Here is a 12,692-nt window from a genome sequence, read left to right as displayed (position 1 = left end):
GCAGGACCTGGTCTATATTACAGCAGCAGCTGATGCTGTGTAACAAGAAGCAGCCACATGAGAGTGCAGAACATTGTTCAAAGAAATACAGAACGACAACATAATTGTTACATCTTATTTGCTCTGTTTCATTCATCTGAAAAACAGAGGCGAGAACTTTTGTCTGTCATGCGTTTATTGGCATGCAAGAAAACCTCCCCCTGTAAGTGGACCCTAATATAATTATTTTAACAAAAGAAAAAAGATATATATGTAGTATATACGGTATACATCATTATAATAAGGCACTCACACTTTTGACAGAATATACTTTAACAAAGAAATCCTTTAGGTCCCATGGTAATCCCAGTGGTAATGCACGGTAAAATGCGTCTTTGTACTGCATTCACACAAAACATGGTAGCACATCATCCATTTAGACACACAGCTACAATAATGGGCAACATACCAACTTCACAGCACACCACAGCGCACATGTGCCATGTCTTTCTTTTTGTGCATGACGGTGCACTTCCAGCTCATTCGAAAAACAAATGGGCTTCTTTAACGCACAATAACATGTTAATACAATTCATAGTGTGACTGGGCCCTCAGTGCTGATGCATGATTCAGTGGGACACAGTCCATCTTTCTCAAGGTGACTGTTCCTCAACATAACATTGGTCCGTATTACTCTAAGTACAGAAATAAATCAAATAACTGCCAATTCTTTTGTTTTTTTAATGTATTTTTGCAGGTCTCCCGGCTCAGGCCAAACAACATGCCGAATCAGCTAAAAGCATCCTACTTAGAGGAGTTGACATGACAAAATCTTCCAAGGAAAAGAGAGGAATCTTGGGGACTCTAGTGACTATTTACTATACATTGGGCATGGCGCACCTGATGGAGAACAAATATCAATTCATACAAAAGTGTGACCATACTTTATATATATATATATATATATAGGAAATGTGTGTTTGCCATAATAGTCACTGGCCAAGCTACAATGATAATGATGAGAAAGATTGCCAAGGGTACATGTCCGGGATCCCAGCCAGCTCACTGACGGCACTGGTTGCCAGGGGCTCGGTGGGATGCCAGCCAGAGCATTGCCCTCAGCTCCTGCCAATCAGGGATGTCAGTGAGCTGGGTGGGACACCACACATTAAAGGTTGCTAAGTAAGAGCTCTTGGGAACCAGGGATGATGTGTCCTCCCTACCTGCCACCCTCCAATGAGATGCCACCTGAGACAAGCGCCTCAGGCTGCCTCATTATTGAAACAGCCCTGAGGACTATTATATTAGGGGATGCATTCGGCAGTGTGGTCTGGTATGTATTGGACTGTACAGTCATATAAGACACACTGATGAAAAACTATTGAAATGGAGGTTGTTAGTGCAATGCCTGCCTGGCTATATATTTATTTCTGTCATTTAAAATAGGCCATAAAAAGCCATGCGGGTGTCTCATTGAGAATGACCTACAGTAAGACATCTGCTGTTCATTAACTAATGGGAACCGCAGAGATTTTCTTAATGATACCCACATGGAAGACCTACTTGGGCTGATTCTCTTTCAACCATTGCAGGTGATCTCAGAACACAGGATGGCACAATGTCATTGTGTGATAAAACAATAGAAAGAGTAACTGCGTCACACACTGAGTCCCTCCTACGAATAGTAAAAATAACTCGCTAGAAATTCACAATCATTTCCCATTAAACACATACTGTCGTTCTTGTCATTGTTCATTTCTGTGTGATAGTATAATAACAATGTGCCCTGGTGTATGTAATAATTGTGCATTCAGAGATCATTTTCTTAACTGTCACACTGGCAGAGAGGCGCACATCAGTTTACAGAAGGTGGAGAAAATTGTGGAGGAGCTAGAAGAGCTTCAGGAGAAGGAGTCTGTTACTGGGAAAATATCAGAGAAAGACATTGCTTTGGCATTAGGAAGGTTATTATTATTTATTTATTTGTAAAAATCCTCCAGCACTTAAAGCTGAACTCTGGCCGGTCTTGTACGGTTGTACCCGCTCCTCTCCTAAGCTGAAATTGCTCACTGCACAAAATCTGCATCATCAACAACGTTTTATTACACATTTTCATTAGCATGCACTTACTTTTTAGTGCCCAAAACCACAATAGAATACCCATTTTTTGGTAAAATAGAAAAGATGAGGTTACATCGAGTAAATAGATACCCAACATGCCCAGGGTAAAAATTGCGTGCGTCCTTACAACGGCGACACAGTATGGTACCCCAAATTGTCCATGGGCGCGTTTTAAAAGCCCCTACAAGTCATCAGTTTAGTAGAGATACCCGAAAATATTGGCCCCAGAATTATTGCTCTCACCCTGGCATGCACGGCGATACCCAAAATGTGCAGCACGCTCCCCACCGACACCTGAGATGCCGGGCCTGCAGGAGGAGAGAAACAAGGCAGTTGTGCCGGCAGGAGGGGGGGCACACTATACCGGCCCCTGGAAGAGATCTGGCGGCACCTTAGCTGCCGGAATCGCTTCCATTGTAAAGCCGATAGTCGACTTTACCAATGTAAACATAGTCCCAGCGGTCTGCCAGCGGCGTACTACATACGAAAGGGTTAAAGAATAACTAAAGTTGGGGGGGCTCAGAAAAACAAAAACTGCTGCGGTCATGTGAATGACGAATGCATCAGCTCGTTATTCATTAATGCATCATTCAGTGTATTTTTAAATACAAGCAATGTATGTACCTTAATCTGACCTGGTAGCAGCCTAATCCCTGTACAACAGAGCTCAGAATGAGTGAGGGAGAAACAGCGCAAGGAGCCAATCAGGTATGCTGCAGTGCTCATGTGCAAACAGAGGGCATGCTGATAGGAGGAGAAAGCAGAATGACAGAGAGATGAACACATCAGTCTGCTGCTTCCCTACATATCAAAATTGGATGGACAGAAATACAAATCCTTTTGCAGCTAAAACAGCTCCCTTGTATGTATTTCATCTGTGTATATAGCTGTTTGCCTGGAGTTCAGCTTTACGTTTCCTCTGGCATGACTTTTATGACAGGTTTACTAAATTCCTTTCAATCATCATATTGCAGAGCTTGCTTGATCCAGAACAAATCTAGTTCTGCCATGAATTACTTTGAGCGAGCTGCGGAGCTTGTTGTTTCCAGTGAAGGGGACAGTTCTCCTGAGCTTGTCAGCATTTACCGGGATATGGCCAAAGCTGAGCAGAAGAGGAAGAGACATGACCAGGCCATACAACACTTACTGCAGGTAAAATCGTGTAAATATCTCCACTACGAATGTTTTATTTAGATGTGGATAGAAAAGGCAAAGGGGTAGAGCCCTGTTGCCCAACCTGGGGCCCGTGGGCCACCTCTGCCCCCTTGGCACTTGTGCGGCCCCTGCAGTTCACCTTTTAAAAATAATAAACTATGCAGTCCCTGACCTGATCAATATTGTAATATTGTCATTAGATCAAAAGCCATACCCAGGAAAAAGGTAATCTGCCCATCTTGCCGAAGTTCTGGGGACCAGGAACACGCCGACCATTAGGAGCTCGCTCCCAGCATCCTATGAGTGAGCATGCTTCTACGTTCCAATCCCATGTGTGCACAGAGTGCTCTCTATCAGCCTTTGCCGCTACAGGGTCTCCTGAAGTATTCAATGAACATTATTTGCAGCCCTTTGTTGATCCTGCACATGAGGCCACTTATATCAGGAAGGTTGACCACCATTGGGTTAGAGTCCTTTGTTGGCCTGCACTTGAGGCCCCTTATATCAGGAAAGTTGACCACCATTGGGTTAGAGTCCTTTGTTGGCCTGTACTTGAGGCCCCTGATATCAGGAAAGTTGACCACCATTGGGTTAGAGTCCTTTGTTGGCCTGCACTTGAGGCCCCTGATATCAGGAAAGTTGACCACCATTGGGTTAGAGTCCTTTGTTGGCCTGCACTTGAGGCCCCTGATATCAGGAAAGTTGACCACCATTGGGTTAGAGTCCTTTGTTGGCCTGCACTTGAGGCCCCTGATATCAGGAAAGTGACACCGCTATATCAATGCGGGATCTGAGCGGTGTGAGGGAGACTCGGCGGTGTCGGGTACAGGCTAAGCTGCTGTGGCCGCGGCTGTGAATGTCAGTGCTTCGGATCGGACTGGAGCAGTGCGTGGGAGCCGGTATGCGGGAGTGCTGACAGGCGGCGGGCGGTCAGATCCGTGATGGTGATGGGATGGAGGTTGTTACGGGAAGAAGAGCAACACGTTTCGAGGTATCACCTCTTTATCAAGCTCGGATAGAACGATATGGCGGTGGCGGGAATCCGCCGGTTTAAAAGTGGCAGGTGGGCGGAGCTAAAAGCAATAAGCGGCAATCCCGCTGAGGACAGGGCTACTGGGCAAGGGCATGTATTAAACAGCTCAGTGTACATTGGGGCCATGTCAGACTGATTGAAAAGGGGGAGAACAATGGGAAAAACTCGCTGTATTTGATTTTATTATTATAAATAAATAGGGGGGAAGGTCATCCATTAAAGAGGGTACTTTATTTAAGAGGTTACTTTGTTTAAAAACATTAAAAGTTGTCTTACAGGAAATAAAAGGAAATAATTAAAGGAGAATTAATTCAAATTAAAAAAGCGAAATTGCATTGCAGAACCGTCCTTACTCATCATGGTGGACACTCTTTGTTACCCTTAATCATCATGGGGGACACTCTTTGTTACCCTTAATCATCATGGGGGACACTCTTTGTTACCCTTAATCATCATGGGGGACACTCTTTGTTACCCTTAATCATCATGGGGGACACTCTTTGTTACCCTTAATCATCATGGGGGACACTCTTTGTTACCCTTAATCATCATGGGGGACACTGGGTGGGTGGGAGACAAATGTGTTTCTAGTTCCAGTGTACTGACACTTGAAATGGTCATAAAGGGCGTTGGTTTGGGATGTTTTATATAATAGTCAATACTTACACTTGCAGAGCGTTCACTTCCTGCTTTGTAAGGGCAAAACGACTTCAGTTTGGTAGAGCAATGCACGCTGGGATTGCCTTGTCATCAGCAGAGCATTGCTGGGAAATCTCATCTGTAATCTCATGAGATCTCAGGGAAGTAAAAGGAGGGCTAGTAATCTGCACTTAGTAAACATGGCCACTGTCAGCAGACTGGGGAAGAACAGAGAAATAAGGAATGCAAAGAATACAAAGCCGGCAATTATCTAGAAGAATGTGTTTGTAGATTGTCATCACTAAACATTTCTAAAGGTGTGTTTGTTGTTATTTTAAAGATTATGGGTAAAGGTCCGCTTTCATTCTGTGCAGTGACAATGTTCTTCCTTCTTCCAGGCTCATTCTATCTGTCAGTCAGTGTATAAACCTCTCAGTGTGGATGCTGCACAGACTGGCCTGTTATTAGCCAAAGCATACGCAGCACCGGGGAGCTCCGACTACAGCGGTGAGATCTGTTTTATATATGATATGGTCACACTTGTCCATTTTCATGCAGCAAAACCCCGGCATAGAAATCCCATTACTTCCGGTATGGTTCTCCTCTATGTGACGCAGTTTAGTGTGAAAGGTAAACTATAGGGGCCCGCTTACATACATGCATTAACACGTGTGCTGTATGCACACAGGACAGTAAGAATCCAGCCTGAGACTTGTTCACTGAGGTTGTAGTTTAAAGGGGATATTTTTTGTTTATTGTAGATGGCAGCAGGTTCCATCACATGCTTATTTCTCAGACGGAAGGTTTTCCTAATAACATACTATACATGCTCAGCATTAGGGATGCACCGATACCGGTATTTCCGTATCGAGTACCAATATTTTTTTTTGGGTACTCGCCGATACCGGAAATCCCATTAAGGAAGCCAGGCGGCGTGTAAAGACTCGCCACCCGGCTTCCCGATTAGCAGGGAAGCCGCCCCCATGCTTCTCGTCACTAGGTGACGAGAAAGCATGGAGCCGGCTTTCTGGCCAATTAGGAAGCCGGGCTCCGTGTAATGACACGGCACCCAGCTTCCTGATTGGCCGGGAAGCCGGCTCCATGCTCCCTCGTCATGAGGTGACAAGGAAGCATGAAGCCGGCTTCCCGGCCAATCAGAAAGCTGGGTGCCGTGTAATTACACAGTGCCCGGCTTCCTGATTGGCCAGCTTCCTGACCAATTAGGAAGCCGGGCAGTGAGTCATTACACGCTGCCCGCCTTCCTGATTGGCCAGGAAGACGGCTCCATGCTTCCTCGTCCCAAGTGACGAGGGAGCATGGAGCCGGCTTCCCGGCCAATCAGGAAGCCGGGCGGCATGTAATGACTCGCTGCCCGGCTTCCTGATACCGGAAGTATCGGGCTAGACATCGGAGCTTTTGGGTGAGTACGAGTACTCGCCCAAATACTCGTCATCTGCACCGATACTGATGCTAGTATTGGTATCGGTGCATCCCTACTCAGCATTATACTGAGCAGGGTGGTCACCTGTTGGAATATATTACAATTCTATGCATTGCGTTACCGAGTGCATCATAAAAAAACCTCACATAACCCTTTATTAAATGCAGTGCTCCACAACGCATGACATGTGCATTGTGGCGTGCTGTAGCGTGGGTGTCCTGCACATTACTGTAGCAGTGCGTTGGGGTGGCACTCTGGTGAATGGCACCATAGCACATTTTATGGCATGCTACAGTAACATGTGTAAATGGATCCTAGATGTCAGAATGTACATCGCTTAGTTTAACATAAGCAGACAGGCAGACGGGCGGGAGGTTTCTTACCTAACATTCTGGCCTCCTATGCTAAGAGAACTTGTGGTGTGTGAGTTGCACCTGGCTGACATTTTGTTCTTTTGCAGAAATGGCCGAGAAGTATTTTACGGAGAGCCTCGGTGTGTACCGTACGGTGCTGGGACCCGACGACCCGCAGACACTGACCGCTTGTGTGGAGTTTAGTAAATGGCTGATACAGAATGGAAACACACAAGTAAGAGATGAGGGAGTATTTATACTTCACAGCCCCCCGGGGGGGGGGGCGGGTTATAAAAACTGAAGAGAACAAGTGGAGGTATTTTTCATAGCTAGTCTGGCCATACGCTTTACTGCGTTTTGTACATTTATAACCATCTGGTTGGCTTGAAGTTGTTGAAGAATCTTGACAGTCCACTTCATAATCATGATGTATATTCTTCTTATTCATTAGCCAGTGCAGGGAGTAAGGTACAGTATACATGGTGACCCATTAGTATTTATTAACACATAGTGACTGTACATATAGCAGAGGGTGGGGTTCCTCTCTGTGGCTGCACGCTGGATTTATGGTCTCCCAGGAGTGTCTGTCATTGGCAGCTGTTGAGGTTCTTTCTCTCGGCCCTTTTCCAAGGATTTGCCACAGCCTCCGTATGTGTTCTCAGGTGGTAATTGCCTCGTCACACTCCTTACTGGAAATCCCCAATCATGGGGGTTGCTCATAGTGGCTGCGGATGGCGCCGCCAGACATAGATGTCACCAGCACACCAGAATCATTTCAAATCCAAAGTGTTCATTTATTGAAACGTCATATCATCAGAACAAGCACTTTCGGGCCATGCAGGGTCCCCTTCATGAGGCTCCGCTAAACCTCAGTCACATATCACTCTGAAGGTCCCCACACACCTTGCGATGATCGTACGATAATCGCGGGAAATCCTCCGATCGTACGATTATCGTAAGGTGTGTGGAAGCCGTGCGACCTCTACTACTGTAAGGTCGCACGACTTTTAACTTACGGACATGTTCGAAAACCCGCCGAGCATCGTACGATAAAAGGCGGACTGCCCGTTCGGCATTGCGGTCATCGGACGCCCACCCCTAATGGGGGCGCGGCTTGCGATCATCGCAAGTACGATCTGCCTGTCCAAGATGGGCAGATCGTAAGTTTTTTTTAAGTACCTTACAACCCTCGTAAGACAAAAGTCTTGCGATGGTTGTAAGGTGTGTGCCCAGCATTAGGAGACATCAGGAAAGATGGCCCCAACAGGAGAGAACCTTTCTCCTCAGAAGACAAACCTAACTTGCATACTGGTAGTATGTGGTCTAGTTTCCAGCATCGTTCATACACAGAATGTCCCCTCTCTTATTAGTTGAGCCCCAATTGTTACACTAAGTGATGGTGAAAGAAGTGAGATCCCCCACACAGTGAATATCCCATTATGTAGCAGGGCGAACTGAAATGTTTGTACTAGCTGTGACTCTAGAAAAGCCAGGTGTGCTTCCGACTGAGAAGAGCCCCATGTTACTAGAGACAGGCTCTGGCATTAAAAAAAACATGGTCGCTTACTGGAACCTCTTCTACACACATCCACTAAACCCTTTGGTGACCATGAGCAGTTGTTTTATCTGCTTTCCAATGCAATGAGTTTGGAGAAGTGAACACTATAGGACAACATAGCTGATTTTGGAAAGATTCTCCCATCGGCTTACTGTCCAGTTCAGCGATGTTGTCCTAGATTGTTCTTTCGTGATTAACCCTGTAAATCTTCAGAATCGCCCAGTTGTGATGGGTTGTTTTCAAAATGTCTAAAGTTTGAATGCATCCTGGATAACACAAGCAATGTACAGAGTGATATTACTTGTCTGGAATTGTAATCCAGTCAGATCGATGGTAGGAGTGCTCACTTGACCTGTTAATTGTCTGATTTTTGGGTTGGATACCGTATAAATGTTGACCTGTACTCAGGCTGGGGTCTTGCATTGTGTTCTGTTCCCCACTAGGAGGCGTACAAGATGTTACACCAGGCAGTAGGTTTAGGCGTAGAGTACAATGAAACCGTATCCGAGATGCTGAGCATTATGGGAAGCATATGTCTGGCTGATGGGAAAATTTCCAAGGGTTACCGACTGCTGAAAAAGGTAACTTTTCTCTTTGTCTAGAGTCTGGGAACAATAATGTCTGAGATACAGAAACATGTACAATATAGTCCTCATCGGTTTCACAGGTGACACCACTATTTCTAGCCCCAGCTTTGTGTCACCCGTCTCCTCTTATATCATTATACGTCACTACATTTGAGTCACATGTCCCATTACTGATTGATAAGTTAATCTATTATGACTTGTTAAAGCCCTTTTGAAATTTTAGTTTAACTGCTAAATACCTTTTAGGTACTTAAAACAAAAAATGTGAAAAGTCTTCTCAAATCTCTTTCTTTAGAAAGCAACCTTAGTAGAAACGCCAGACCACTGCCAAGAAGCAAGCGTGATCTCTCTGTCCAGTCCAGCACGCCCCCCTTCTGTACCTGACATATAGCACTGCAATTAGCTCATGCTTCCAGATGATTGGAGCGCTCAAGCTTCATGGCTGGCCACACACCTATAGCTTTTTGATGGGAAATTTTCGTTGCTGCCAAGGACCCTCTTTCGTTTCTAGTTCAAATACCCCATCGTACACAGACCAATGTCGATTTCGATAATCGTTCGTTAGCAATACTAGCTCACCGAATTTTGACGCTTGACGGAACAAATTTTCCTTTGCGCATGTGCAGTGTTCTTGCTGCAACTTTTTTTTCCCCGTATAAAAGAGCCACTAATCCATCAATTTGCATTCAATTAAAAAGAAGCATTCCAGCCTGACTGACCGAGGACATTCGAGCGGGATTACAGTGAAAAGAAATCATTGGTGTCACATCAACTGTTTGATTTTCATTCGAAATACCATTCCTGCGAGGATTTCTGAATGGAAATCGAAGAGTGTATGGCCACCTTAAGTCAGCTGGGTGTAAGACCTCTGCAGAGAGACCACTGCTTCCACACACAGTGCAAGGGTTCTTCTCTACAGCACACTGGACCGGCATATACTTTTCTACTAAGGTTGTGGCTTTCGAGAGAAAAACTTGGCCCATTCACACAATTGCATTGTGTTCACGTGTTATGTGTGTTGGTGCAATGCAGTGCCATTCATTCTCAAAGGCATCCCAATGCACCTTCCTGGCAGATGCATGTTGCAGTGTAGTCCAACAATGATATGCGGTGCGCTGCCAGAAATTGCACATTCACGGTTTCTGAATGTTTGGCAGCCCATTCAAATGAATAAACTGTCCTAATGCAACACAAGTACACACACCTGCACTGATGCACCTCAATGGTGTGAATGGGCCCTAAGAGTTGGCTGACGTTAGTTTGATGTATTAGAAATGTGTTTAGCCCATTTAAACTGAAAGTTTAGTTTTGGACATTGTAATATAATTTTCTTGCAGTGTTTAGAAATCCAAGTGGCAGTAGACGGGTCCCAGCACAGTAAAAGTAGAGCAACTCAGAACCTGCTGAGCACATTACAGAAGTAAGTTCTCTTTACTACACTATGGTATGAAGGGGTTCTGCTCTTCTCTTATGGAAGGGTTCATCATTGCAAATCATCCTAATTCTAATGTTTCTTGCAGGTCTGGAGCTGTGGGGGACTGATCAATACAGATCATCATTGTATAATGCTAAGGAGAATGTCAGTAACATATAAGCTAGACTAGAGGTGGAAAGCTCACATTCTGATGCCCTCTTAGTAACATCAACAACCTCATCAGCCCTTTTAAAAAGAATGATCTTGGCTGACCACCTTCCAAACATGACAATTACCTGGTTGCTCCTTCAACTTATAGAGGGAGGAGTCAACTACGGGTTGTTTGGCTATACCTTTGCATCTACTTTGAGTATCAGAGCCAGGAACTCAGCACAGAGATCTATAAGAAATAGTCAGGTGGCTTTACTCTTCAGCTCTAGAAAGCCCAGCACTACCTGCAATTACTACAATTTCCGTAGTTTGTGTACAATGGGAAACAAAGGCTGCCATTGCTGACTTGCTGTTATGCTGAACCCTCTGCTTCACACACTCAGACCAAGTGTGCAAATAAGGAAATGCGTGTGACCTTTCTGGTATGCATACTTTTTCCACTCAGATTTGGGAAATCCCCATTACAGGTTTGTGTGTTCCCATTCACACAGCATACCTAAAAATATAGATTCATTGTTTCTGACCTTTTATACAGTTTCTTTGGAGCAAGGTTATATATTAAACATTGCAGGCAGCTTTTATTGCCTTAGAATTGATGGCTATAAGGGCCATAAAAGAGAACTATGAGGTAACCTTTATTTTCCCCTTAGTTCTCTTTAGGGTCCCAGGAGGACATATACTAATGTTTTCCCGTGATCCAATGCTCAGTATATAGCAGGCTATTGACCGCTATATACTGAGACCGCTGTAGCCGGGACCCAACAATACTGTCGAGATCCACCCAGCTGCGTGAGTGACAGCTGGCTCTGCCTATCTAGGGGCAGAACCAGCTGTGCCCGCCCCCTCCCCATTCTCCCAGTCAGCGATGGAGGATTGGAGCAGGGAGGAATCCCTGCAGGAAGCGGTGACTGACAGCCACCGCTCTCTGCAGGGACAGGATTGAGAAGTGAGGGAGCGATGGTATGTTTTCGATCACTTCCCGATCTGTAGAGCCGACGTGTGACAGTCTCATTGTCACAGGTCGGCTCTAACTATGACGATGAGTGATTTTCACTCCTCATAGTTCTCCTTTAAGAATGAGGAACATTTTTTTAAAGTGCCTTAACGTACAACTGTTGATTTTTTTAAATATAATTGAACAAAATAAATTGTACATTAAAGAAAACAGTGTGTGTGTCTGTGTAAATGAGAGCTTACTAGCAAGTCCCGCCTTTGTACATCACTTGTCAATAGTGAGAACTGTTCCAAATAAATCTGAAAACTGGAAAAGCAAACATACAAAAGCAGCTCCGGGAGCCTCTACTGACTGGTATGCAAAGCAGCAGAGATTGAGGGACTGGAACAGAATTTTTTTCCTTTTAATATATAAAACAGACAGTCTGCAGACAAGCCCGGTACAGAACGTATCCCCCTTCCCAGAGTTCACACACGTTTCTTAGCCAGCCTCTGGCGTTTGAACTGCTTGTCCTTGCGTTTGATGCGCGGTTTTGGTAAAGGTGCTGTTGTCTCGATGATCTCGGGTTTCTTCTCGGCGGGGGTGTTGAAGACGTCCTCTGTGGGGTCCCGTGAAATGATTTCTTTGTCTTCCAGCTTTCTCACTTTCTGCAGCTCCTTCACCTGCTGCTTTTCTTTGACTTTGGCAGCCGTGGCTAAGCGGATCATCCGCCGGTGCTGAAACATAAGAACACCATTAGATGTGAGATTTCACTTCCTGGAGAAATCTATCACACACTTGTTGCTGCAACAACTATATAAACTGGGAGATTTCTTCTCTACATTTGCTGCACAAAAGAAGCACGGCTCCCCCATGGCTCAGGACAGGAATGGGCCGAGTGCTTGCCACTGGGAGCACGTCCTCGCTGTAATAGGAGCCCATACAAACAGACGAAAAGCTGTCCGCACACCGGGAACGTTTACAGAAGGTTGTTCCACATCACTGGCATCCTGCCCAAGGACCACCCCCTCTGACATGTTTCACCCAATCAGAGACCTCGGGCGGGACACCAGTAGTGTGGTACAACCTTCAGTAACTATCCCAACGGAATCCGGTGTGTGGACACTTTCTTCTGTTTGTATGCTGCACGGACAAACTGGAAAATGTTTGCTTTCCACTCACTTTCTGTTGATATCAGAAGATAAAGCGAAGGCGACTTTCCCCAACAGGGGCAACTTTTTATCTAATAACATTTTTTTTTACATTTGCCAGTCTACCCAAAAAATTAAGATATATATTATATTATT

General features: G+C 45.1%; 2 protein-coding genes across 2 annotated transcripts in view; one reads left to right on the top strand and one right to left on the bottom strand.

Annotated features, from left to right (window-relative positions):
• Positions 1 to 10,408, top strand: part of TTC23L (tetratricopeptide repeat domain 23 like) — a 20,002-nt gene extending 9,594 nt beyond the window's left edge. The window contains exons 5-12 of the mRNA XM_018563459.1: positions 737 to 893; positions 1,818 to 1,943; positions 3,075 to 3,252; positions 5,326 to 5,434; positions 6,829 to 6,956; positions 8,723 to 8,860; positions 10,204 to 10,286; positions 10,387 to 10,408. Coding sequence (XP_018418961.1) covers positions 737 to 893; positions 1,818 to 1,943; positions 3,075 to 3,252; positions 5,326 to 5,434; positions 6,829 to 6,956; positions 8,723 to 8,860; positions 10,204 to 10,286; positions 10,387 to 10,408 — 941 coding nt within the window. The remainder of the gene's footprint in view (positions 1 to 736; positions 894 to 1,817; positions 1,944 to 3,074; positions 3,253 to 5,325; positions 5,435 to 6,828; positions 6,957 to 8,722; positions 8,861 to 10,203; positions 10,287 to 10,386) is intronic.
• Positions 10,409 to 11,795: 1,387 nt separating this feature from the next.
• BRIX1 (BRX1, biogenesis of ribosomes) overlaps positions 11,796 to 12,692 on the bottom strand; it is a 15,730-nt gene continuing 14,833 nt past the window's right edge. The window contains exon 10 of the mRNA XM_018563465.1: positions 11,796 to 12,122. Coding sequence (XP_018418967.1) covers positions 11,874 to 12,122 — 249 coding nt within the window. The 3' untranslated portion in view covers positions 11,796 to 11,873. The remainder of the gene's footprint in view (positions 12,123 to 12,692) is intronic.

This window comes from Nanorana parkeri, unplaced genomic scaffold (genome assembly GCF_000935625.1).
Source record: "Nanorana parkeri isolate BGI_ZX_2015 unplaced genomic scaffold, ASM93562v1 scaffold666, whole genome shotgun sequence".
Taxonomy (NCBI): Eukaryota; Metazoa; Chordata; class Amphibia; order Anura; family Dicroglossidae; genus Nanorana; species Nanorana parkeri.
This window is presented reverse-complemented; position numbering and strand designations above follow the sequence as displayed.